The sequence below is a fragment of the Oncorhynchus keta genome, chromosome 31, assembly GCF_023373465.1.
Source record: "Oncorhynchus keta strain PuntledgeMale-10-30-2019 chromosome 31, Oket_V2, whole genome shotgun sequence".
Taxonomy (NCBI): domain Eukaryota; kingdom Metazoa; phylum Chordata; class Actinopteri; order Salmoniformes; family Salmonidae; genus Oncorhynchus; species Oncorhynchus keta.
Window position 1 is genome coordinate 11,534,266 of NC_068451.1, and position 21,817 is coordinate 11,556,082.

Here is a 21,817-nt window from a genome sequence, read left to right on the forward strand (position 1 = left end):
GAACACAAATGTGTTGGCTGTTCTGCTCTATGATCAACACAAGCTTCAGGGGAGTCATTTGAAGATAACCCTGTACTGGGCTGTAAAAATGGCAAAAAGTGCATTGGGGGTAAAATCTGCCACGAATAATGTGACCAAACATGGGTCGAGATTATTTTGTTCAAGTGTTTTCTTATATTTCTCAGATATAGACATTTACATTTACATTTAAGTCATTTAGCAGACGCTCTTATCCAGAGCGACTTACAAATTGGTGCATTCACCTTATGACATCCAGTGGAACAGTCACTTTACAATAGTGCATCTAAATCTTAAAGGGGGGTGAGAAGGATTACTTATCCTATCCCAGGTATTCCTATATATATATAGGGCCTCTGGCGTACCGGACACCCCTCCACAGTTACAGGTATTCTTTAAAAACAGCTTTATTGCCGTAGCAAAATCAGGTAAACTGGGCAGAAGGTAGTGGTTCTTCAAATATTGCAGTTCTGCAACATCTTTAATTGAGTCTCTTATTCTCTTTAATTGTGACGTCAACATGTTACAGAAAGAGATAAATTGTATAGGTAGCTCTGGGACAGGTCGTCTGGATATTGGACAGCCAATAAATTGTCAGATACAAACAGATTATCATTTTTAGTGGACAAAAGTTGTTGAGGGCACAAACAAAAAAAATCTGTTTCTTCATACTGGTGAACCGGGGTTTGAGTTGTGTGGTTGTAATATCAACAGTCCTTTAGAAGACCAGAGGAGTCTCTCAAGTTGGATTTAATCTAATTGACTTTGATTGCAGGCCATTTGTGTATGCTATTAGCCAGACAACCTGCTGAGATCAACAATAAATAATGGCTACATTTATCCTCAAGCGGAATACTTTTTTCCTCATTGTTAGGCTATTTGATGTGTAATTTTCATAAAAAGTTTATAAATAGCAGCTAAATAAAATATATAGCTGTAGATAGTAGGCTACTGTCGTGGAAACTCAGTACTGTGAGAGATTTGGTCATTTCTTCAAACAGTCATCTTTATTTAATATAGATGAATTATTGCAATAATGAGGCTGGTTGACCCCACACTCTTGCGTTTTGGACCGAGTAAACTAACCTTTACACAAATGCAGAGTACTATATATAGCTGACACTAACGATGCTCAGACGTGGTTGGTTCAACCCCCCTCATGCTGACCAAGGAGCATCATAAGTCACTCTGGGTTCATCCTGTTGTTATCTGCATCTGGGTTGTTGTCGTTCCACTTCATGATTGTGTCCCACTTGTTGTTGATTCTTCACAAAAAAATACAGTTTTATATCTTTATGTTTGAAGCCTGAAATGTGGCAATAGGTCTCAAAGTTCAAGGGGGCCGAATACTTTCGCAAGGCACTGTAAGTGAAATAATCTGTCTGTAAATGATTATAAAAATTACTTGTGTCATGCACAAAGTAATGTCCCAATTTCAGCACCATGGACAGAGGTTGGTAGTGGCTCTCTGGCTGACGCATTTTATGTTTATGGTAGGGAGTGGGGGCCCACTCCAACCTTGCAGGGGTCCAGAGAAACTGAGCTACGCCGGCGTATAAGACAGGCACTTCAAAACCTTATTCCTGACTATTTATTTTTGGACCATCTGTTTTGCCATGTACAAATGTGTTTAAAAAATGTGTTTCTATGGGTTATAGCAGTAAAGGCCAAATTCAATGTTTCATCAAATATATATATATTTTTTAGACCGACAGGGTCCTCAAATTCAAAATCAAGTGGCTAAATTATCAATTTGATGACCATGATAAAACAATTCCATATATTAACCTTGTAGATAAACAGTCACATTATGTTGGTGTTTTCTTTATTTTGGCAGTTACCTGTATATACCTCCAAGAAAACCTATGAGCAACCAATGGTTCATGTTTGTATGGGAATGACTGCCAAAAAACTGGAGACAAAATAATAAAAGATAGTAAGAAATAATCCAAATTCAGAATATTTTTTATATATATATATATATATACAACAGCCAATTCAGTAATTAATAGTCCCTTTTATAACTGTCCTTTCAGTTTTGGAAAAATGACAAATACGAAACGCATGAAGACATACAATCAGTGTCAGTTGTCATTTGCACAAAGCAAAGTCACAGTAGCCGTTACAGTAAATTAAGTAAGTGAACTATATGTACAACATACTGTATGTATAACAACAAATGTGTGGGTCTGGAGGTGGTTGTAGGATGATCCATTTATGTAGAATACATTTGATTCTATTTATTTATGTATTCCATGTGGAAGCAGCACCACTCTTTAATCGTCCATGACAAATTTCCCCACGTGGTCAATAAAGTATATCAGATCAGAGCTCTTTAAGCTGCAGGGTTAGTGGTGACCTCCTCCAGCAGAGGCTTATACTGCTCCAGGTCCTGGATGTTCTGCAACATATCAGAGCAAAGTTACACATTACTTGGTAGGACACAACAAACATTACCTTGGTTGTGTGTCTGTGTGCATCTACATATCCGTATTCTACTTCCATTTGTATGGCCGTTGTATTCGCTCTGTTCAAGGGTTTTGTTCATACCTCTTTTCCCTCCTTTCCATTCTTGTACAAAGCCTTGAGACCAAACACCGCAGAGCTTATGGTGACACAAAGCTGAAGAACTGCAAGGACGATGAGCACAATGTCCAAGGCATTCATCAACATCTAATGGTAGAACAAACACATGGAGGAGGATTTGAACATATTGACAGTTGACTGGATTGTTTAGCAAGATAGTGGTGTTGGTGAACACTGGAAAATCCAGAAATAGACTGGTATACCAGCTATTAGAATGTGCTTTAAACATGGCACCCACTATCTCTGTTTATGGACACATGTTCATTGCTAAATTAAGCAGTTTGATCTATCTAATCAAATGTTCATATATTTTACTTAGAACAGACCAGGGACACCTTCCTCACATGATGAATATCATTTAAAAAACTTCATTGTAAAGCACTCACCTGTGCAATCTGCTTGGCATCTTTGCATTTCGCCAAGAGTCTATCCCTCTCCGGATCACTGGGGGGTTTTGTCACCTGGCCACCATAGTAGTCATCTTGCCAGTTGTAGTGGTCATCATTGCAAATCCACCAGAAATGGTTGTTTGCCAGGTCTACAGCATACAGCACAATTCCAGTAATGGCCAGAGCAGCACCTGACAGGTTCATCAACACATTGATGCCCACCTAAAACACAATCAGGGAATATAAAACCAGTTTGACTCAACTGAGTAAGTACTAGATGTCTCAGATATTCAGTTGATGATTATAATGCAGCTAGATTAGATTGAATGATTGTTCAATGGAGGAAGGGAATGAGGCTAAGGAATGACAGGAAAGAGTTAAGGTATGTGCATCAGTGAACTCACCAAGCAGGGACTGGGGAACTTCTCAGCCAAGATACACATGATGCCAACTGCTATAAACTAAGGAGAAGGCACACATATCAAAATCAAATACGAACAACCTAAACAATCGACACATTATTTGTCCTAATAAATAAAACATTTTGACTTTAACCCTGCATTTTTTTTTTTTTAAAGACTACTTAAGTGTGGGTCAGCAGTTACTTATATGTTTCCTGGTTTTGTTTACTGTGGTTATAACTCCAAGTGAAATCATGTGCTTGCATACTAAACATGATGACATGGTAAACGATAACAAAATAAAGTAAGCTTACCACACCACCAAGCCAATAAGGAACCCCAATCCATCGCAGTGAGCTAGAATAATCAGTGCTAACAAGGATCGCTCCCAAGCCAATGGTGAGTACTCCCACCATGATCTGTATAGTCTGTTTAAATAAGAAAATAATCATTTGAGAAAACTCTCACTTCAGTTGACAAATGCAACCCAGTGACGAAAGACATGTATGCTGTGGTGTGTGTGTTATTTTAGTTCACTCACCCCCAGAGCTGACTGGGAACTTGCTTGGAGCCTACTCAGTCCCTGTGACACAGAGCATGCTGGGCTGTAGCACAAGGTCCCAAGTATTTGACACAGCAGGGGCCAACTGCTTCCTTCATTAGAGTTCACTGTAAATACAGTCACCCCTCCACCTTTGGTCACAGTCACTGACATGCTGGCCACTCTTGGTTACACAGCTCTGAAACAAAAGGCAGAACAATCATCTTAATGTTAAAATAAGTGTATGCCTTATACTGTAAGTCATGATGTTAAAAGGTGCACATTCATTCCAATAACATCTGATGAAGTCTGTGTTGTATCTGTAGATGCAATACATTCTCAAACAAAATGGATAGTTGGTCCTTAAAAAAAGAAGTTGTATTGTACCGCACTGAATTTGCCCTAAATAAAGGCTATCTTCCTGTCACTGCTACAGTGTGTATTGGGTAATAGTGACAAACAGGTTCCATCCCATATGGACAACATTAAAGTGAATCTACCCATTATTTGGTGCTTTGCTTTCCTTCACTGCAGTAATCTCTTGCCTAATTGAAATATGATAGGAGATAGGGCAGGTCATAAAGTGTGGTGATGAGTGGGTGTAGAGCCTCTGCTACACATGAGCAGGAAGGGCACAACATAAAACAGCAATTGTATTACCATGTTGCTCAATTAACTAATGAATTCAATCAATTCAGTACAGCACAAATTTCTGCAGTACTTAACAGTAAAGCATTTAGGCTACTGATTGTTTACTTAGATATGCGGGAAACTCACGTCATCCACTTAAAATGTATAGCACCCACCTGGGTGATGCCATCAATGGCAGCCATTTTGAATTAGAAAGCACTCCACCCATTTTGTACCAAGTAGGCTACAGGTATTTACAAATAGTGTTTATTTTTAGTTAGCAGAAGAAAGTACCCATACCATATAATGTCCCAGTAAACCAGATTAAACAGTAGTGTAAAATACAGTACTACCAAGGAGTTATACATCTGTCTGACAGTGGTGGAGTTCGTTTTGAATGTCCCAGTGCCCCGGGTGTGTAGAGATTTCACTTAAGGACCAATGGAATGGTCTAAAATGAGCAAACTCTGCCCCCCCAGGCCCACCCGGCCATGCAAAACAAACTCAACCATTGGTTGTTCCCCAATCAAATCCATCCCCTGACTCACGAGAGAATGTAAACCATGACAACTGTTTGCATAGATTATAACTGCTGAACTTTGCAGTGTGAATTGTTTAATATAATCTATTTACATAATTTCTTTTTGAGAGCATGAAACAACTACACAAATATTTAAGATTTAAATTCACTCAAAACGTATTATTCTACAACACAAATTTTAGAGAAAGTCCTCACTTGAAAGTCCTCACTTTAAAGAGATCCAGGAAGTTAACCATTCCCTCACTGAATCATAAACATATAATGGATTCCTGTCATTTCCTGCCATACTGAAGAACCTCCCCACCACACACACAAAGTAAGGACTCAACAGTTGTTCTTTGCCATTTTAATGATTTTCTTTGTTTTTAATACAGCAAGCAGGGGCAAAGTACAAAGACGTGTAGTGCCAAGACTTCATTATTGTTGTTTAAGAGCGCATGCCAATACTACGTTCCAATCACTAAATTCTTTACTTTGTCAGTCTTCTATCTCGCTCCTTTTCAATATGAGCACAATCAAGTATAGTATGTGTCATGTGTTGTTGCTGCACTTAATCTAATTGCGTCAACTAACATTTCAGAAAGCAATATAATCATGACTTCCATGGGTGAACATTCCAGGGGTGAACACTTCACCAATCATTGATCTTAATGACTGTTTGAATGAGGTCGATACCAGGAAAGTCCATGGCAATCACCCCGAAACATACACTGCTGTGGTCCCTGGAGAACTGTCTCAGATACTGATCGAGCCATGGGTCAATCTTTTCAGCCACCTTCTTGGGAGTTAGAAACATGCCCAACAATGTGCCAATGCCAGTGCCACTGGAGTAGCTCAGAACAATATAATCCCCACCACAATCACCTGAAGCTTGTGTCAAGTGTTTCACTATTTTGTTCTCCTTGTCTGCAATATGAGTAACTTCATAGTCACCTTTGCTGTCTGTTTCCAAGAGAGGAATGCCCAGCTTAAAGCTGGATTTCTGTACAAATATCATCTTTCCTCTTGCCTCAGCCATAGTTGGCATGTCAGACTTCACCCATACATCTGTATCATTAATAATCATTTTTCCAACCAGCTCCTCAACATTCTCTTTATCAAACAAATCAGGCTTTACTCTAACGAGAACCGCCTCACTTCTGAATTCAGACAAAAATGCTCTGATCGTGTCAAGGACCTCATAGAACGACTTGTGTTGGTAGACAACCCAGTGCATGACATAGAGTTTGTTTTCAAAGGCGAATATCCTGAGGTCCAGATAGCGTATGCCGGCCCTCAGCTGATCCCCCAAATCCCAGGCCTGACACTCTGCCGCTGGGCCTCCATAGAGAGCCATGGTGTCATGGGTACCAGGTATGGTGATGTCAGAGATTAATTTGTCATCATCAATAGCCTCCATCCAGCCAATCTTGTAGGATTCTGGGAGTAGGAGTCCTTTGTCATTGAAGAGGTCATTTCCTTGGCAAAAACCTCTAAAAGTAAATCATACAACAAAGGATTGACTCATTTGTCATCGAAATATTGGAGTTTGAGGGTTATGAGTGGTGTATAAGCTCACAGTAAAACATTTTTTTTTAACTAACCCTAACCTTGCACTTTCCTGAGCAGTGTACTCACTTTACCAACATCACCTTGTTCTGCAATTAATGTCGTAGCATTTATCAAAGGTCATCAGCTAGATAGAGACTGAAATGTTGGAGGCTTTACTCAGGTAAAGCCAAATAAAGAAACTTTGATTAAAAAAAATATTAATACATTTTTTAAAACAATCAGTCCAGACTATGCTTACTTTTTCATTAAATATCTGTGTATCCCTGGAAATGATGTCATTGCACCAAAGCCATATGTCACGTACACTCCCACGCTGGTGCTCGGGGTCGTCAGGCTGCTCATTATTACACACACCTGTCATCAGACTCACCTGGACTCAATCACATGCCTGATTACCTTATATAATCACTCCCTTTAGTTCAATCCCTAGGCGTTAACGTTTCATGTCGGTGTGCCACTCGCTTCCCAACTCCCAGTGTACACGTTACACCATATGTATGGTATACCACAAAAACATGAATTGACTCACAGGATTCTGCTCACTTTTCATAAACTTTATTTGTTCCATTAAGTTCAAACTAAAATAAAAAATGGTATGTTCAATTTAGAGTGGACAATGTAAACCCCTACAATACACATTCTGGAATTAATGGGGACTTATTTTAAATACCTGTAGCCATACTTACACAAAAAGCAGTAACATGTAGAGGTGGCAAAACAGAGCATTCTCAGCAGTCCTCATGGTCACGTTAAAGGAGGAAAACATGCAACAACCTGCCAAAAAAACATGAATAATATAATGCAAATCCAAAAATCATACTCCTGATTTCCTATATAGCCTACCTTTTCTAGATGGCTTTCCTATACCAAGACTGAAATAAAATGTTTCACCTGGCTAAAGACTGGGATACTCACATACAGCTCTGGCCTAAGGAGTTTCACACAGGTGCTGGCTGGTGTTCTGACCTCTGCAGATTGGCAACAAAATTATAGCATACTGATAAAGGATAGGTGTGGCCTTGTAGTGTTTACATACTGTTTTTCCTTTGCGAAAGATAAGCAAACTTTAAAATAAAATAAACATCAAATAGTACATTATCGCCTTTGATCTGCGTCACCAATGTGAGACGAACGTCGATAGCTAGGTTTACAGCATATTGGCAACCGATTTTCATATGAATATTCTCAAATACACAAAGAAAGATATGCACATTTTCCCACCAGTGGTGTTTCCACCAAACAGGCTTGTTGTGGATAAAAGTCCATACGTGAGGATGTAGTGCACACAAAATGTACTTCTTCGCTTAAAGCTGCAATATGTAACTTGTTACTGTCATTCCCATTGAAAGCAAGTCTACGATGTTTTACATGTTAGTCATTTCGCAAACACTTACAGTAGTGAGTGCATTCTTTTTCCTACAAAGAAGCGGTAGAACAGTTTTATGTGGGCTATGGCTCCTGGTTTTAAGGTTAGTTGTTGCGTCTTTTACATTTGGTTATGTAGGCTACTCCAGCTTCAAACAGATGAAAAGTATATATTTTTTGGTTATGGAAAATATATATTTCACAGCAGTTTCGTTCACGTGTCAAACTCATTCCACGGAGAGCCGGGCTTTCGCTCCACCCTTGTACTTGATTAACTAATTACGGTTAGTAATTAGAATGAAACTGCCTTGACCTGGTTGTCTAGGTCTTAATTGAAAGAAAAAAACAAATACCCGCAGACACTCAGCCCTCCATGGAATGAGTTTGACACCCCGGTTTAGGTAGTATGCCTACAACGATTATCTACACCAGGGGATCCCAACCCTTTTCACCCGGGACCCCCTTCCCCCTGCGCGCGCGCCACATCAAAATGTACTTTCATATGATAATTATTATACCAAATCAATATTTGCGCATAAAGGCGTTTCCACCGCATTTTCTTGCGTAATTAATTTTACCGACACAAAAAGATCCCACCATGTCCAATGAACAAAGTATCTATTGGCGTTTATAAAAATAGATTTAAAAAAAATAATAAGATATGACTTTAGGTAAAATGCATTAGGGTCGTACAGTGCTTTGATTGAGTCATTAGGCCTAATAGGCTGTTATTCACATTCTAAACCTAATTCTGATGTCATTAAAGAATTACATTAATGCATGTGGGATTTTATGCTCATTGCCGCACGAAAAAAAACTTCCACTAATTTAAAGGGCCAATCTGCAGTTAAAACAATAACAAAGTAGACACCCCAACTCTGTAATGGTATGGTAAAAAGCTGAGGGATGGGCCAGGAGAAATATAACCACTCTCACATTCATAAACATGATGGTGCAAGGACTGACCATCCATGATATTAACATTTTCTTTTCAACCAAGTTTTTAGAATGCAGTGTTTGTTTACATTTACATTGTTTACAAATATTGGAGTAAAAGAATCTTATGTTTTGGATTTTGATAGGGTGTCATAGTTGAACTAAGACCATGAGGCATAAATTATATTAATCAAAAATCAATTGATATAATTCCTTATTAAGTCCAAAAATGTATGTAGCAACTGTGGATTGCCTCCTTTAAATATTATATTTTATATATAAAGTATAGTAGCACACATACATTTTGGTCAAATGCAATGACACCCCCACACCACTAGACTTCAACGTTGCAAAAACCTCAGGTAATACTGCTTTCATCTCAGCTTGAGAATTTTCTTAGCTGGTTTTGTGATGTAGCAAAGATTGTTTGTTATATTGAGAAGATAGTAAAGTGACCGCTATGACAATGGAAATACATGTCCTCGAAGATGGAAGGCGGGCGATTCGAGAGCAGGTGGAACCATTCTAGCAAATGAGAGGGCCGACACACGTGTGAACAACAGGCCATAGATTTAGATTGAGGACTCATCTTTGTGTACGTGAGATTATAGTGTCTGTGACAGCCATTGGCAGTGCCTTTGAGGCTATCTCCATTTTAATGTAGTAAATTATCTTATTCTTCATCGGCTGATTGCTCCCAACTCATAGGAATACCCACCTCGTTGACCGCTTTAATGGTAGAAGCCCTCAATGGCAATGTCCATGCTTGAATGAGTCCTCTATCTATCTCTATGACAACAGGCCCAACTCCGACATCAAGTCATTTTTTTCAAAGTTGCCGAAATGCCACGTCCGTATACCATTGCGAAACTTCTATTTGATCAAATAATCCTGACATGGCAAATAAAATATACACAGTTTTGTTGACAAAATTCGACGCTCAATGGCCATACAAACAAATGTTATTTTCGTGGACGGATTTTGGGCTGAGTAAAACCTCTCACTTCGCCTCTTCCTCTCTAGATGTAGCGAATTTGAAGAGGAGTAAAGATGGCGGAGAACAGCGGCACAGGTCACACTGTGGATTCCAACGTTGTTGAAAATGCTGCTTCAGACGGGACCATGATCTTGGTCACAGTAAAAACTCTGAAAGATAAATAGGAGATAGAGATCTCGGAGTATTCTTTTGTCGCACAGGTTTTCCAATTTATTTACACAGTCAGTTATGCAAGTAATGCTGTGGCTAACAAACATAAATCGAAGTTAGCTAACCAACTTGTTAACTATTACCTTGCTAGTTTACGATGTTAAGTGGTAAGAATTATCCCAATTTCCTGACGAGTAATCTTTCTTTTCACCTTGTTCATTTCCTTGAAAATCGGTTCCTACGAGCAGTTTGACTCGTGTTTTGCACAATCAGCACTGTGTAAATACATATATATGAAAACAAAAGAAAAACACGGAAATAAATGCATATGTTAAAAGTGATTATCGCTATAATACAGAGTGCTTCTCAATTGTATATATATATATATGTATATATGTATATATATGTATATATGTATATATATGTATATATATGTATATATGTATATATATGTGTATATATATATGTGTATATATATATGTATATATGTATATATATATGTGTATATATATATGTGTATATATATATATATATATATATGTATATATATATATATGTGTGTGTATATATATATGTATATATATATATGTGTGTATATATATATGTATATGTATATATATATATGTGTGTATATATATATATATGTGTGTGTGTATATAGCAAGCATGAGCTAGCTAACATTAGCTTGTGAGTATTTTGGCTACCATGGTTAGAAGTGACTGAAATAGGGTCTTCCTGAGTGGCGCAGTGGTCTAAGGCACTGCATCGCAGTGCTTGCTGTTTCACTAGAGGTCCAGGCTCTGTCGCAGGCGGCCGCGCCTGGGAGATCCATTGGGCGGTGCACAATTGTTGCAGCGTCATCCGGGTTAAGGGTCGGTTTGGACGGCAGGGATTTTCTTGTCCCATCGCGCACTAGTGACTCATGTGGTGGGCCAAGCGCAGTGCACACTGACACGGTCGCCAGGTGTATGGTGTTTCCTCCAACACATTGCTGCGGCTCGTTACCGGGTTAAGCGGGCAGTGTGTCAAGAAGCAGTGCAGCTTGGCTGGGTTGTGTTTCGGAGGAAGCACGGCTCTCGACCTTCGCCTCTCCCGAGTCCGTACGGAGTTGCAGCAATGGGACAATACTGTAACTACCAATTGGATACCATGAGATTGGGGAGAAAAAGTGAAGTGACTGAAATAGGGTTCTGAAGTGGTGCCTGAGACAGCGTTTTCCACTACCATCAACAAAACACCAAATTATCTAATTTGTTGTGGAAGAATGGTGTCGCATCCATCCAATAGAGTTCCAGACACACTAGAATCTATGCTAAGGCGCATTGAAGCTGTTCTAGCTGCTCGTGAAGGCCCAACACCCTATTACAGTCGATTGACGCACCCGTGCATCACACGGTGACATCATTTTGAATATTGAACAGCTCCCCGTGTGTTTATGCTAGAGACTTACAGCTTTATTGTAGTGGCTGCAGCGCAATCCCCTCTTTCTGCCGATATAAAGTTTGGGCTTCTTCCAAATCATGGGGCTTGTGAAAGTGGTATGTTTCTACACATGAATCCGGACAAGAAATTCGTCACAAAATCGGGTGTAAAACTAGAACACATCATTGAAAGATGAGACTCTCATGACAGTGTCGGTTGTTTTGCTCTTTGACATCAACGAGCTTTACGTCTGAACTCTCTGTCGTGGACGTGCTCATTTAGAAGAGGTCTTCTCACAAAACCGAGACTCATGAACACAAACGTGTCGGCTGTTCTGCTCTATGAGCCACACAAGCTTCAGTGGAGTCATTTGAAGGTAACCCTGTTAAAATGGCAAAAAATGCATAGGGGGTAAAATGTGCTACGAATAACACGACCAAACATGAGTAGATTATTTTATTTATTTGTTTTGTTATATTTCTCAGATATAGGGCCACTGGCGTACCGGACACCCCTCCACAGTTACAGAGAGGGTTAAAAAACGCTTTATTGCCATAGCAACATCAGGGAAACTGGGCAGAAGGTAGTGGTTCTTCAAATATAGCAGTTCTGCAACATCTTTAATTGAGTCTCTTATTCTCTTTAATTGTGGTGCCAACACATTACAGAAAGAGATTAACTGTAGATGTAGCTCTGGGACAGGTCATCTGGATACTGGACAGCCAATAAATTGGCAGATGCATTGTTAGGCTATTGGATGTGTAATTTTTTCTTAACAAACGTGTATAAATAGCAGCTAAATAATGTATATAGCTATAGGCTATATAGGCTACACTGCTAAATGAAACAATCCATAGTAAACTAGTGTTTTGAGGGTGGACTGACTGTGTTATTTGGCATTAATAGACTGGTTTTACACCCAACAACTTTCTATCCAAGCTGGGAGAGAGCATGTGGACTGCTCATGTCATGCAGGTTCAGGTAGGATATACAGGACAGTTGTATGTCTTTTTAAATAAATTGGTTGCTGATTAGTATTCTGTTGTATCGAAAATAAATGTTAAAATCTGCAATGTTTAACCTTTTCACACTACCAACAAACGGGTGTGATCATTCTATAGTGGTCCCTGTTACGTAAGATCAAACCGGTGTGATTAGAACGCTTATTTAGAAAGTCCATTTTCGATTGACGCAACCATCAGCATTTGAGCTGGCAACACTTTTTTCACAGAAACATTTTGCACAAACACAAAGTTATGTCCAAAATGTGACCAGTTTATTTTTGGATGCAATGTTCAGACATTCACCGAAGTAGCTAGAATATAACACAATCATCCAAACCAGAAAATGTAGGCCACATTTGTCCTAGCACTAACGTCTCGGCTGACAGAAACTACAATATGAATTAGCTAATAGCAATTACTATTTAGAATTAATCACATCACGGGTGAGCTCACCATTGATCTAAATAATTGAGTAAAACACTTTCTAGAAACCGAAAGTAATCCGACGATGGGTAGTTTGTGCGCACCTGAATGTTTATTTTTTCTCATCAACCAAAGATAATAAGAGGAGACAAGATGAGTTTGGTCTGTTTACAGTATGCATGTTGAAGGGGGTGGGTGTGTCGTCTACCATCATTCACTTCCGGAAGTGTACCCGAAAGATGAGTGGACCGTTCCTTAACCTCATAACATCTTTGGTCACACAGAATGCATGGTATAATGTCAACAAACATGGTAGCTGGCAAATAGCTTAGCTCATTATAATCAGTACAACCTTCAAAAAAGTATTTTACACACATCATAGGTGTCCATTACAATATATGCAATAATCGGAATGCATTATTTGTCACCAGTACTTGTGAATAAAACTGTAAATACATCATGCTACATTGTCCATTTGGAAGACCCATTTGCGACCAAGCTTTAACTTCCTGACTGGCGTCTTGAGATGTTGCTTCAATATATCCACATCATTTTCCTACCTCATGATGCACTCTATTTTGTGAAGTGCACCAGTCCCTTCTGCAGCAAAGCACCCCCACAACATGATGCTGCCAACCCCATGCTTTACGGTTGTGATGGTGTTCTTTCACTTGCAAACCTCCCCCTTTTTACTCCAAACATAGCGATGGTCATTATGGCCAAACAGTTCTATTTCTGTTTCATCAGACCAGAGGACATTTGTCAAGAAAGTATGATCTTTGTCCCCGTGTGTAGTTGCAAACTGTAGTCTGGCTTTTTTATGGCGGTTTTGGAGCAGTGGCTTCTTCCTTGCTGAGCAGCCTTTCAGGTTCTGTCGATATAGGATTAGTTTTACTGTGGATATAGATAATTTTGTACCCGTTTCCTCCAGCATCTTCACAAGTTCCTTTGATGTTGTTCTGGGATTGATTTGCACTTTTCGCACCAAAGTACGTTCATCTCTAGAAGACAGAACGTGCCTCCTTCCTGAGCGGTGTGACAACTGCGTGGTCCCAAGGTGTTTATACTTGTGTACTATTGTTTGTACAGATGAACGTTATACCTTCAGGCGTTTGGAAATTGCTCCAATGGATGAACCAGACTTGTGGAGGTCTACAAATTTGGGGATTTCTTTTGATTTTCCCATGGTGTTAAGCAAAGAGGCAATGAGTTTGAAGGTAGACCTTGAAATACATCCACAGGTATGCCTGCAATTGACTCAAATGATGTCAAATAGCCTATCAGAAGCTTCTAAAGCCATGACATAATTTTCTGGAATTTTCCAAGCTGTTTAAAGGCACAGTCAGTTTAGTGTATGTAAACTTCTGACCCACTGGAATTGTGATACAGTGAATTATAAGGATAATAATCTGTCTGTTAACAATTGTTGGAAAAATTGCTTGTGTCATGCACAAAGTAGATGTCCTAACCGACTTGCCAATGCTGTAGTTTGTTAGCAAGAAATTTGTGGAGTGGTTGAAAAACGAGTTTTAATGACTCCCAACATAAGTGTATATAAAATTCCGACTTCAAATGTACATGCAGTATGCGCCTTCAGTAGAAACGACAACACGATATACAGAAAAGAAGGAACTTACTTTGATAGGAACTCATATATGTCCAAAGTCATTATTTGTAAGGAAAACAACAAGTTAGGCAACGCGAGCGCCAGCAAGAAAATGTTCCAATTCTTGCAAGACTGAGCAAATATATGCATACATGATTTGCACAAGCATGAGTGAAGTGCGGTGGGCTCTCCTCGAAGAGAAAAGTTTATCTGGCTCAGTAAAGCCTCAAACATAAATTGTACACAACACTGAATGTGAATTAATGAGGAGGCTTAACACACCTCTATTCAAACTGTTGTTAGAAAATACAACTTGTTTGAAAATAATTCGAAACTGACAAGTTGAAACACAGCCTATAGATAATTAGTAGGCAGCGCATGTTAACTGTCCTGTTGCATAATAATCGCATTTTGGAACAGTGAGTGCATTCTGACATCACATGCATAAAACAAGTCAAACTGGCGCGACCGTTTCACACTCACTGTGTGAAAAGGTTATATTTCCTACTTTAATTACGTTGTTGCCACCAGCCAGAATGTTAAATCATGGCAGCCTTGCGGCACTGTGCACAGCTTTGTGAAATTTTAAGCTTAACATGAGAAAATGACAACCAAATAGGCCTACCAATAAACATGTATCCATTTGCTAAAGCAAAGCTGTACGCTACATGCCCTGGCACCACAGAAACCCTATCATGAATCCGATAGGCAACCGCATAGATATGTCTCAATTTCAGCTCCATGGACCGTGGTTGGTAGTCTAGTTTTTGTGAGTAGCTCTCTGGCTGATGCATTTGATGTTAATTGTAGGGAGTTGGGGGCCCACTCCAACCTTGCAGGGGTCCAGAGAAACGGCATAATCCCAGGGTATAGGACAGATACTTCAAAACCTTATTCCTTATCATTTATTTCTGGACTGTTTGTTTTGCCATGTACAAATGTGTTAATGTTTCTATGGGTTATAGCAGTAAAGGCCAAATTCAATGTTTCATCAAATATATATATTTTTTATATACCTACAGGGACCCTCATTCAAATGGCTAAATTATCAATTTTATGACCATCTTAAAACAATTCCATATATTAACTTAGTAGATATTGCGACCTATGGGCTTAGACCTTAAGACACTGTTTTCTTTATTTTGGCAGTTACCTGTATACACCATTGGTTGCTCATAGGTTATGTTTGTATGGGAATGACTGCCACCTGATGTCAATGTTTAGTAAAACTGTTTTGAAACTTGAGCGAAGAGAGTTTGTTTATTTTTTTTTTGAAGGGGGGGGGGGGCAACAGAATAAAAGATAGTAAGAAATTATCAAAATGCAGAAATAAATGTATATACAACAGTCAATTCAGTAATTAACTTGATATAGTCCCTTTTATAACTGTCCTTTCAGTTTTGGTAAAATGACAAATACAAAAAGCATGAAGACATACAATCAGTGTCAGTTGTCATTTACACAAAGTAAAGTCACTGTAGGCGTTACGGTAAATTAAGTAAGTGAACTATATGTACTACATATTGTATGTATAACAACAAATGTGTGGGTCTGGAGGTGGTTGTATGATGATCCATTTATGAAGAATACATTTGATTCTATTTATTTATGTATTCCATGTGGAAGCAGCACCACTCTTTAATCGTCCATGACAAATTTCCCCACGTGGTCAATAAAGTATATCAGATCAGAGCTCTTTAAGCTGCAGGGTTAGTGGTGACCTCCTCCAGCAGTGGCTTATACTGCTCCAGGTCCCGGATGTTCTGCAACATATCAGAGCAAAGTTACACATTACTTGGCAGGACACAACAAACATTACCTTGGTTGAGATTAACTGTAACTCTACTTCCATTTGTATGGCCGTTGTATTCGCTCTGCTCAAGGGTTTTGTTCATACCTCTTTTCCCTCCTTTCCATTCTTGTACAAAGCCTTGAGACCAAACACCGCAGAGCTTATGGTGACACAAAGCTGAAGAACTGCAAGGACGATGAGCACAATGTCCAAGGCATTCATCAACATCTAATGGTAGAACAAACACATGGAGGAGGATTTGAACATATTGACAGTTGACTGGATTGTTTAGCAAGATAGTGGTGTTGGTGAACACTGGAAAATCCAGAAACAGACTGGTATACCAGCTATTAGAATGTGCTTCAAACATGGTACCCACTATCTCTGTTTATGGACACACATGTTCATTGCTAAATCAAGCAGTTTGATCTATCTAATCAAATGTTCATATATTTTACTTAGAACAGACCAGGGACACCTTCCTCACATGATGAATATCATTTAAAAAAAACTTCATTGTAAAGCACTCACCTGTGCAATCTGCTTGGCATCTTTGCATTTCGCCAAGAGTCTATCCCTCTCCGGATCACTGGGGGGTTTTGTCACCTGGCCACCATAGTAGTCATCTTGCCAGCTGTAGTGGTCATCATTGCAAATCCACCAGAAATGGTTGTTTGCCAGGTCTACAGCATACAGCACAATTCCAGTAATGGCCAGAGCAGCACCTGACAGGTTCATCAACACATTGATGCCCACCTAAAACACAATCAGGGAATATAAAACCAGTTTGACTCAACTGAGTAAGTACTAGATGTCTCAGATATTCAGTTGATGATTATAATGCAGCTAGATTAGATTGAATGATTGTTCAATGGAGGAAGGGAATGAGGCTAAGGAATGACAGGAAAGAGTTAAGGTATGTGCATCAGTGAACTCACCAAGCAGGGACTGGGGAACTTCTCAGCCAAGATACACATGATGCCAACTGCTATAAACTAAGGAGAAGGCACACATATCAAAATCAAATACGAACAACCTAAACAATCGACACATTATTTGTCCTAATAAATAAAACATTTTTACTTCAGCCCTGCATTTTATTAAAAAAAGACTACTTAAGTGTGGGTCAGCAGTTACTTATATGTTTCCTGGTTTTGTTTACTGTGGTTATAACTCCAAGTGAAATCATGTGCTTGCATACTAAACATGATGACATGGTAAACGATAACAAAATAAAGTAAGCTTACCACACCACCAAGCCAATAAGGAACCCCAATCCATCGCAGTGAGCTAGAATAATCAGTGCTAACAAGGATCGCTCCCAAGCCAATGGTGAGTACTCCCACCATGATCTGTATAGTCTGTTTAAATAAGAAAATAATCATTTGAGAAAACTCTCACTTCAGTTGACAAATGCAACCCAGTGATGAAAGACATGTATGCTGTGGTGTGTGTGTTATTTTAGTTCACCCACCCCCAGAGCTGACTGGGAACTTGATTGGAGCCTCCGCAGTCCCTGGACACTGAGCATGCTGGGCTGTAGCACAAGGTCCCAAGTATTTGACACAGCAGGGGCCAACTGCTTCCTTCATTAGAGTTCACTGTAAATACAGTCACCCCTCCACCTTTGGTCACAGTCACTGACATGCTGGCCACTCTTGGTTACACAGCTCTGAAACAAAAGGCAGAACAATCATCTTAATGTTAAAATAAGTGTATGCCTTATACTGTAAGTCATGATGTTAAAAGGTGCACATTCATTCCAATAACATCTGATGAAGTCTGTGTTGTATCTGGAGGATACAACTTTTTTTTAAAGGACCAACTATCTATTTCGTTTGAGGATGTATTGCATTGTACAGCACTCTGAATATGCCCTAAATAAGGGCTATCTTACTGTCACTGCTACAGTGTGTATTGGGTCATATTGACAAACAGGTTCCATCCCATGTGGACTACATTAAAGTGAATCTACCCATTATTTTGTTGCTCTGCTTCACTAAATTGCAGTTATCTCTTGCCTTATTGAAAGATGATAGGAGATAGGGCATGTCATGAAGTGTGGTGATGAGTGGGTTTTGAGCTTCTGCGACACATGAAGGAAGTGCACAACATGAAACCCCCTCTTCTGGGAAACTCACATCATCCACTTACAATGTATAGCACCCACCTGGGTGATTTTATTTCATCTCACCTTTATTTAACTAGGCAGGCTAGTTGAGAACCAGTTCTCATTTACAACTGCGACCTGGCCAAGATAAAGCACAGCAGATTAACACATACAACACGGTTACACATGGAATAAACAAACATACAGTCAATAATAACGTTTTTTTTTTAAAACATCAATGGCAACCATTTTGAATTAAAAAGCACTCCTCCCATTTTGTACCAAGTAGGCTACAGATATTTACAAATGGTGTTAATTTTCAGTTAGCAGCAGAAAGTACCCATACCATATAATGTCCCAGTAAACCAGATTAAACAGTAGTGTAAAATACAGTACTACCAAGGAGTTATACATCTGTCTGTCAGTGGTGGAGTTCGTTTTGAATGTCCCAGTGCCCCGGGTGTGAAGAGATTTCACTTAAGGACCAATGGAATGGTCTAAAATGAGCAAACTCTGCCCCCCCAGGCCCACCCGGCCATGCAAAACAAACTCAACCATTGGATGTTCCCCAATCAAATCCATCCCCTGACTCACGAGAGAATGTAAACCATGACAAATGTTTGCATTGATTATAACTGCTTTACGTTGCAGTGTGAATTGTTTAATATCATCTATTTTTATACTATTTTGTAATTACATTTATTTTTGAGAGCATGAAACTACACAGATTTAAATTCACTCAAAAATGTATTATTCAACATATATTTTAGAGAAAGTGAGCTCACCCGTTCCTGCAATTGCTTGTTGCGCAGTTTGGTTTTCTTACAGGGAAGTAGCTTGTAGGGAGGGCTCAGCCAGTCTCAGCTAGTTCCCAGCAGGCCCTCCTCCTCACTTTAAAGAGATCCTGAGAGGTTAACCCTTCCCTCACTGAATCATAAACATATAATGGATTCCTGTCATACTGAAGAACCTCCCCACCACACACACACAAAGCGAGGACTCAACAGTTGTTCTTTGCCAGGTATGGTGATATCAGAGATTCATTTGTCATAAACAATAGCCTCCATCCAGCCAATCTTGTAGGATTCTGGGAGTAGGAGTCCTTTGTCATTGAAGAAGAGGTCCTTTCCTTGGCAAAAACCTCTAAAAGTAAATCATACAACAAAGGATTGACTCATTTGTCATTGAAATGTTGGTGTTAGAGGGTTATGAATGGTGTATAAACTCAGTCTAAAAAGATGTGTCACCTTGCACTTTCCTGAGCAGTGTACTCACTTTACCAAAGTCACCTTGTTCTGCAATTAATGTCGTACCATTTATCAAAGGTGATTAGCTAGATAGAGACTGAAATGTTGAAGAGAGGCTTTACTCAGGAACCATGCTGTTTCATACACAGATGGGAGAATATAAATCAGCCAATGGAGCATGGGATTGAGGGTGGTAGTGGTGGTAAAATATTGAAAAGCCAAATAAAGACGCCATGATAAAAAAATATATTAATATCAGTCCAGACTATGCTTACTTTTTCATAAATATCTGTGTATACCTGTGAATTACGTCATTGCACCAAAGCCATATGTCAGTACACTCCCTCTCTGGCGCTCGGGGTCATCAGGCTGCTGAGTATAACGCACGCCTGTCATCAGACTCAATCACCTGCCTGATTACCATATATATTATATATATACACACACACACACACACACACACACACACACACACACACACACACACACACATACATACATACATACATACATACATACATATATATATATAAACAGACATTTCTCAGTGGTCACGTTAAAGGAGGAAAACATGCAACAACCTGCCAAAAAACATGAATAATATAATGCAAATCCAAAAATCATACTCCTGATTTCCTATATAGCCTACCTTTTCTAGATGGCTTTCCTATACCAAGACTGAAATAAAATGTTTCACCTGGCTAAAGACTGGGATACTCACATACAGCTCTGGCCTAAGGAGTTTCACACAGGTGCTGGCTGGTGTTCTGACCTCTGCAGATTGGCAACAAAATTATAGCATACTGATAAAGGATAGGTGTGGCCTCGTAGTGTTTACATACTTTGAGAAATATATGCAAACTGTTTATTTTATAAAGTCAAATGGTACATTCTCAGCTTTGATCTGCGGTCACCAATGTGAGACGAGTCTCGTTAAGAACGTCGATAGCTAGGTTTCCAGCAAATTGGCAACAGATTTCCATATGAATATGCTCACACTGCCCTACCCTGTGCTCTGACCTCTTTCTCCCCTCTCTCTCCAGATGAAATCTTGCGTCTTGTGACGGCCGGCCGCCCAACAACCTGCCCGCTTGACCCTATCCCCTCCTCTCTTCTCCAGACCATTTCCGGAGACCTTCTCCCTTACCTCACCTCGCTCATCAACTCATCCCTGACCGCTGGCTACGTCCCTTCCGTCTTCAAGAGAGCGAGAGTTGCACCCCTTCTGAAAAAACCTACACTCGATCCCTCCGATGTCAACAACTACAGACCAGTATCCCTTCTTTCTTTTCTCTCCAAAACTCTTGAACGTGCCGTCCTCGGCCAGCTCTCCCGCTATCTCCCTCAGAATGACCTTCTTGATCCAAATCAGTCAGGTTTCAAGACTAGTCATTCAACTGAGGCTGCTCTTCTCTGTATCACGGGGGCGCTCCGCACTGCTAAAGCTAATTCTCTCTCCTCTGCTCTCATCCTTCTAGACCTATCGGCTGCCTTCGATACTGTGAACCATCAGATCCTCCTCTCCACCCTCTCCGAGTTGGGCATCTCTGGCGCGGCCCACGCTTGGATTGCGTCCTATCTGACAGGTCGCTCCTACCAGGTGGCGTGGCGAGAATCTGTCTCCTCACCACGCGCTCTCACCACTGGTGTCCCCCAGGGCTCTGTTCTAGGCCCTCTCCTATTCTCGCTATACACCAAGTCACTTGGCTCTGTCATAACCTCACATGGTCTCTCCTATCATTGCTATGCAGACGACACACAATTAATCTTCTCCTTTCCCCTTCTGATGACCAGGTGGCGAATCGCATCTCTGCATGTCTGGCAGACATATCAGTGTGGATGACGGATCACCACCTCAAGCTGAACCTCGGCAAGACGGAGCTGCTCTTCCTCCCGGGGAAGGACTGCCCGTTCCATGATCTCGCCATCACGGTTGACAACTCCATTGTGTCCTCCTCCCAGAGCGCTAAGAACCTTGGCGTGATCCTGGACAACACCCTGTCGTTCTCAACTAACATCAAGGCGGTGGCCCGTTCCTGTAGGTTCATGCTCTACAACATCTGCAGAGTACGACCCTGCCTCACACAGGAAGCGGCGTAGGTCCTAAT

At 40.1% G+C, this 21,817-nt stretch overlaps 2 protein-coding genes across 11 annotated transcripts; both read right to left on the reverse strand.

Moving 5' to 3' along the window:
* Positions 1-1,965: 1,965 nt before the first annotated feature.
* LOC118364424 (uncharacterized) lies at positions 1,966-19,398 on the reverse strand. 7 transcript variants are annotated; one of them, XM_052489566.1, is made up of 8 exons: positions 19,248-19,398; positions 18,547-18,600; positions 3,936-4,134; positions 3,709-3,822; positions 3,398-3,454; positions 2,991-3,215; positions 2,569-2,691; positions 1,966-2,419 (listed from the first exon to the last, which is right to left on the reverse strand). In XM_052489566.1, exons 3-8 carry the CDS (start codon positions 4,107-4,109, stop codon positions 2,354-2,356), a joined length of 759 nt encoding a protein of 252 aa, XP_052345526.1. In that variant the 5' UTR covers positions 4,110-4,134; positions 18,547-18,600; positions 19,248-19,398; the 3' UTR covers positions 1,966-2,353. The 7 variants fall into 7 exon arrangements, with proteins under 7 accessions (XP_052345526.1, XP_052345527.1, XP_052345531.1 ...); XM_052489567.1 differs by lacking the exon at positions 18,547-18,600 and having other exon boundaries at positions 19,248-19,371; XM_052489571.1 differs by lacking the exons at positions 2,991-3,215; positions 3,398-3,454; positions 3,709-3,822; positions 3,936-4,134; positions 18,547-18,600 and adding exons at positions 16,884-17,108; positions 17,291-17,347; positions 17,600-17,713; positions 17,827-18,024 and having other exon boundaries at positions 19,248-19,262.
* Positions 5,438-20,489, reverse strand: LOC118364423 (1-phosphatidylinositol phosphodiesterase). 4 transcript variants are annotated; one of them, XM_035745946.2, is made up of 4 exons: positions 14,592-14,610; positions 7,573-7,625; positions 7,344-7,431; positions 5,438-6,578 (listed from the first exon to the last, which is right to left on the reverse strand). In XM_035745946.2, exons 3-4 carry the CDS (start codon positions 7,421-7,423, stop codon positions 5,738-5,740), a joined length of 921 nt encoding a protein of 306 aa, XP_035601839.1. In that variant the 5' UTR covers positions 7,424-7,431; positions 7,573-7,625; positions 14,592-14,610; the 3' UTR covers positions 5,438-5,737. The 4 variants fall into 4 exon arrangements, with proteins under 4 accessions (XP_035601839.1, XP_052345525.1, XP_035601838.1 ...); XM_052489565.1 differs by lacking the exons at positions 7,573-7,625; positions 14,592-14,610 and adding an exon at positions 20,431-20,489; XM_035745945.2 differs by lacking the exons at positions 7,344-7,431; positions 7,573-7,625; positions 14,592-14,610 and adding an exon at positions 6,896-7,219.
* Between the last annotated feature and the right edge of the window lie 1,328 nt (positions 20,490-21,817).

Coding starts and splice junctions, on each gene's coding strand:
- LOC118364424 (XM_052489566.1), bottom strand. CDS start 4,109: ATGTCAGTGACTGTGACCAAAGGTGGAGGGGTGACTGTATTTACAGTG. Junction 3,823..3,935: donor GTTCCCAGTCAGCTCTGGGG/GTGAGTGAACTA, acceptor TTATTTAAACAG/ACTATACAGATCATGGTGGG. Junction 3,216..3,397: donor AGTTCCCCAGTCCCTGCTTG/GTGAGTTCACTG, acceptor ATTGTGTTTTAG/GTGGGCATCAATGTGTTGAT.
- LOC118364423 (XM_035745945.2), bottom strand. CDS start 6,999: ATGAGCAGCCTGACGACCCCGAGCACCAGCGTGGGAGTGTACGTGACA. Junction 6,579..6,895: donor CACAGATATTTAATGAAAAA/GTAAGCATAGTC, acceptor ATTTACTTTTAG/AGGTTTTTGCCAAGGAAATG.